The sequence below is a fragment of the Bison bison genome, unplaced genomic scaffold (assembly GCF_000754665.1).
Source record: "Bison bison bison isolate TAMUID 2011002044 unplaced genomic scaffold, Bison_UMD1.0 scf7180017864472, whole genome shotgun sequence".
Lineage (NCBI taxonomy): Eukaryota > Metazoa > Chordata > Mammalia > Artiodactyla > Bovidae > Bison > Bison bison.
Window position 1 is genome coordinate 5,782,414 of NW_011495033.1, and position 5,046 is coordinate 5,787,459.

A 5,046-nucleotide genomic window follows, 5' to 3' on the forward strand; every position below is an offset into this window, starting at 1 on the left:
GTCCATGGGATTCCAGGCAAGAATACTGGAGTGGGCTGCCATGCCCTCCTCCAGGCGATCTTCCCAACCCAGGGATCACACCCACTTCTCTTTCATCTAACCTACATCGGCAGGCAGGTTCTTTACCACTAGCACCACCTGGGGAGCCCAGCACTTTTTATGGGGCCTCCAAAAAATTGCTTAAACGGTCAATTGTTCATTTACCTGCTGCGAAGTGGACTCAGGTTTCAAGTCTGAAACTTTTTCTTGATTCAGTTTCATTAAGGGGGTAGGGAGGTAAGACGCAATTCCTCAGCCTGCCAAAGGGGGCAAGTGTGACTGACTCGGTCTGGGGCATCACAAACCTGCAGAGGTGTGGCCCCCAGGTCCCTCCTCCAACTCACACACGCACGTGCACGCACACACGAGGGCAACCACGGGAAGACTTCAGAGTCGTGTGTGGGATCAAGTCACAGTTCTGCTGTCTCCCAGCCATGTGATCTGGGAGAGGTCAAAACATTTTGAGCCTTATTTTCCTCTTCTCTAAAATGAGGTTAAAAAAATTTTTTTAAGTGACTTATGGAAGTAATTGTAAGGATTAGAAGATTAAATGGAAAACAGAGTGTAAAATCCTTTCAGGCCAATTGAGGGTTATACAATTGCTGCTTTAATTAATTTGCCATTTCATTTTCCAGCCTGCACAAAGTCCTTGTTAACTAAGTAAATGGTCAATTTTCCACAACAGGAATAGAAGTCAGCCGTGAAGTCACCAGCGTCTCAGTTTCTGGTCAGGAGGACCAGATCCACAGAGGCCAAACTAAAATATTGTTTTCTTTCACAGAGTCGTTTAATCTTTCATCTCAAAATACATCAATCCTGAAAATGGACTGAAGGGCTTTAAATGAAGGAGAGGAAGCTTTGCTCAGAATTATCTAATGAAAAAGGGGGAGGAAGTAGGCAAAAGCACACTGACTTTTTTCTTCTTTTATTTATAAAGAACATGGTTCCTCCCCCCAACACAGACATAAACACACGTTCCAAGGAGGAGCTTATAAAAACAACAACAACAGAGCCAGGGCACTCAGGACCTTATTTAACACCAGTCCGTTTGCCCGACTGGGGGATCACTGGGAATGTTTCCCTAGATGTGACCTCTCACACCTCAAAGAAAGGAGACCGTGACCTGAGTGGCCCATCTACCCACCCACCAGGCAAAAGCGACACCCTCAGTCTTCTGCATCATCAAACTGTCCTGTTTCAAAGACCATCTTGGAATAATGGGGTATCAGTGGAGGCGGATGGTGCCAACTGGGGTCATAGATCATGTCTCCTTGCGGGGCACAGCACACCCAGGGTCTGACCTCTTGAGAAAGGCAACCTTGGATGTCGTCAGCATCTGCAGGCAGTTTTAAAAGACAGATTAAAAGGAAGGAGGGAGTGTGATAAGACAGACCCAAAAATACCTAGGGGACAGACACTTGCACGTCTTTGCTTAAACATATGCACAGGCGGGCACACACGCATGCACAGTCTTCTGTTGCTGGAGAATCCCGAGCACCTTCATTCTGAGGCCACCCACAGTCCCGCTTCTCTGACACAGGTTTTTAGCAGTGCAGAGAAAGCAACTGAGCACTTCTGTCTGCGGCTGCTCCATTCATACAAAGATATTTGGAGAGAGTAAGGTTGTTTCAACATTCAAACAGACCCACACTGTTATAAAATAAAATGTAAAACTGGCACTTCCCCCCACCAACCCCCACCTCCAATATGAAAGAGGAGCCGTCACAGAAATTTCAGACCTGCAAGAGCTATCAGGCAGAGCTAATAGACGTGGCTCCCTCTTCCAAACTGTTACGGGTTAATCTGGTAGGAGGGTCTCAGGAGCCTGGCCTGTGTGACCCCATGGACTATATGTAGCCTGCCAGGATCCTCTGTCCATGGGACTTTCCTGGCAAGAACACTGGAGTGGGCTGCCATCTCCTATTCCAGGGGATCTTCCCAACCCAGGGATCAAACCCGCATCTCTTGCGTTTCCTGCACTGGCAGGCAGATTCTTTCTGACTGCACAACAGCCTGGCCTAGGACCCCAGAAACCCCGCACCTACCATATGGATTCCCCTGATCTGCTTTCAACTCTAGGTCCCAGTCCTCGTGAAAAAGATCACCAGCCTGTTCCTTGGGTAGACAGCCAGACATTCCTTCTGACAGCTCCCAGGGACTCGGTTCCCCATCAGAATCTTCATCATCTTCAGCAAAGCCTTCCTCTTCACAATGGGTGCCCTCACCATGGGCAGGGCTATCGTGAGGGATGCTCTGTGCTCCGTTGGCTAAGAAATCGACAAAAGGAAGAACATCTTAAAACAACCTGATCGTGTTCGGCTAGGAAGATGTTCGGCAAACTTACCAAGAGGGCAACAGTAACAAGCGTGCGGAGCCCCTTAGCCACCAGAGCACTTATTTAAAAACTGTTGTTCTGTTCGCAGTTTTAGAAGTAGGGTTGATAATTTATTTTCAATAAGATGTTCTGTCTTAAACGAGGCCATTCATTACCAGGTCTTTTCACTCACATGAGCAAATCGGGCACAGTGTGTATTTTCAGGTGGTTTAAATGACACGGAGAGAAAGGGCTTCTGGCAATGATAACCTTTCACAGTACAGACTTCCTTGGTCTCTCCCAAGAGCCCCCCCCAGCCTCTGTCGCCTACTTGCCTAGTCGATCTGTGGCGTTCTCAGTCGCTTTCTCCTGACTGGAGTGGTCAGCTGGGGCAAAAGCAGTCTGCGGGAAGAAGAAACAAGGACCCAGGACTTGGATATCTTGGGAATGGCCAGCATTTTAGCCCCAGATCCACCCTTTCAGACCCTCCTTTGCGAGGCTGGGGTGGGACCCTGGGACCCACATTTCTACTGTGCCCTGTTAGGTTGGGACTTGCTGCTTCCCATTCCTGCAGGCATCAACCCTGCCGGCAGGATCACCTGCTTTCACAGAGTGCCTACTGAACCCAGTGTACAGGCTGCCAGCACATACAGAGCCGGTCTCCTCACTGGGCCCTACCATTTTTAAAAATTTTTTAATATTTATTTGGCTGCACCACCTCTTAAGCTGAAGGACTCAAGATCTTTAATTTTGGCAGTGGGATCTAGTTCCCTGACCAGGGATCGAACCCAGGCTGCCTGCACTGAAGCGTGGAGTCTTAGCCACTGGACCACCAAGGAAGTCCCTCACCAGGCCCTCTCTTGATCAGTCTGGGCCCTTAGGACTCCTCCTCCAAGCTCAGAGACTCCAAACTAGCCAGGACAGTACCCCGTCCCCAGAGGCTGGAATTTCAGCTCCCTGAAATTCTCCTCTGAGCTTGGACATTTTAGTCATTCCAATCTCACCCCTTTGTTCCCTCAGCCCTGGGGCCGGCTGCTGTTTCCCCGCAGTGGATACCTCCGTGTTCATTTTTACCTTAACTTTTTATCTAGCTAATAGCTCTTTTATCAAATTTCATCTACTGACCGACAGATGAGGACAAAAGAGCTTTAGCTGCTCAAGGGAAATCGGCAGCTGTTGCCAGGAAATCATCTTCCTTCATAGCCATCGCTAGGTTTCTCTGCTCCCATCACTCAAAAGTTCTGAAATCCTGGGACTTCCCTGGCAAGCCAGTGGCTAAGACTCCACGCTTCCAATGCAGGGGGCACGGGTTCAATCCCTGGTCGGGGAACTAAGATCCCATATCTGGGCAGTATGGCCAAAAACAAAAAAAGAGAGAGAGTTCCTGAAATCCTATCACCTGTGAAGATGTCTTTCTAAGTGAGGCGAGAAATGTTCACAGCCTGCATGAGAAGACCTTACTTCAATCCCTATCACTCAGAGTATACCTGGGACATACCACTTCAGCCACCATGCCTGGGTTTCCGTCTCTGGAAATTGGGAACAATTGTTCTAACCCAGCAGGAGGTTTATAATGAGATAACACCAATGAAGACACCTAGCACACAGCAGGAATATAACATTTATTGAGCTGAAACCCACCTTCTTTGCCCCTACATTTAAACTGCGCTTGGCACCTGCCCCAGTTAGCTCACGACCTAGTCCTACCTGGATTTAATGAGCTAATTCCATCTCCAGTAGTCGGTGACAACTTCCAGTCACTCCTGCTGACCAGTAGTGGGACTTCTCACCTCTTCTATTGCAAGAGCTCCCTACCTGCCTTCCCACTCACCCACTTTTTCTTTTTTTTAATTTGGCTGCACCAGGTATTAGTTACAGCATATGGGAGCCCCCACCAGGGTCCCCTGAATTGGGAACACAGAGTTTTAGCCACTGGACCACCAGGGGCCCACACTCACCCATCTGCCGCGGCCTCACACTGGAAATCACCACTCTGCCCAGAAACCTCAATAGGCCTCCGCTGCTAGAGTACAAAATTCGCCATGGCATCCACATTGCCCCTTCAGGCTCCGTCAACTTGTGCAGCACAGTTCTCTCTCCAAGCTCCCAACCATTTGCCCTGCACATCCTCATCTCCACGCCTCTGCCACGACCACTATCCTCTAATCTTGGAGAGGAAGTGCAGGAACCTTCCTACTGTGGCCTGACAAAATCAGTCTCATCCTACCTGCCCGCTAAAGTAATTTTCTTTATAAGCCTACCACTACATTTTTCCTATCTTATTTTGGTTAGGATGTCTCTGATGCTTAGACAAGCATTCCTCTTCCACTCAATAAATATGCGTGTGTCAAGTGCCAGGCACTACGCTACGCAGCGGGTTTACAGCACTAAATAGAGCGTTCCTACCCTCAAGGAGCTCCCCGTCTAAAAGGGATTACTGAACAAGGGCAGGACATGACTGTAATAGCAGTCTTTGAGAAACCGGGAGCCGTCTGGCGCGCAAAAGAAAACAAGTTTCTAGAAAGCCTGCGTCAAACGCGGCCTTTTGGTTTCAGTGAAAAGGAGAGCGCGCAGGAGCCATCATCCGGTGCTCTGGCTTAGCTGAGCATCCCCACCATGGGACACAGATCCTTCAGGGAAAGTCGCTCTCCTCGTCGCCCTCACCTGGCCCCAGCCCAGGCCCCCCCAGCAGC

General features: G+C 49.2%; 1 protein-coding gene across 1 annotated transcript; it reads right to left on the bottom strand.

The window, feature by feature from the left end:
• Positions 1-623: 623 nt before the first annotated feature.
• COPRS (coordinator of PRMT5, differentiation stimulator) lies at positions 624-2,812 on the bottom strand (the record flags this gene model as incomplete). The annotated part of the gene is made up of 3 exons (XM_010861696.1): positions 624-1,375; positions 2,085-2,306; positions 2,689-2,812. Coding segments are annotated over 3 exons (516 nt in total), but the record flags the coding sequence as incomplete, so codon positions are not given.
• Positions 2,813-5,046: the final 2,234 nt, after the last annotated feature.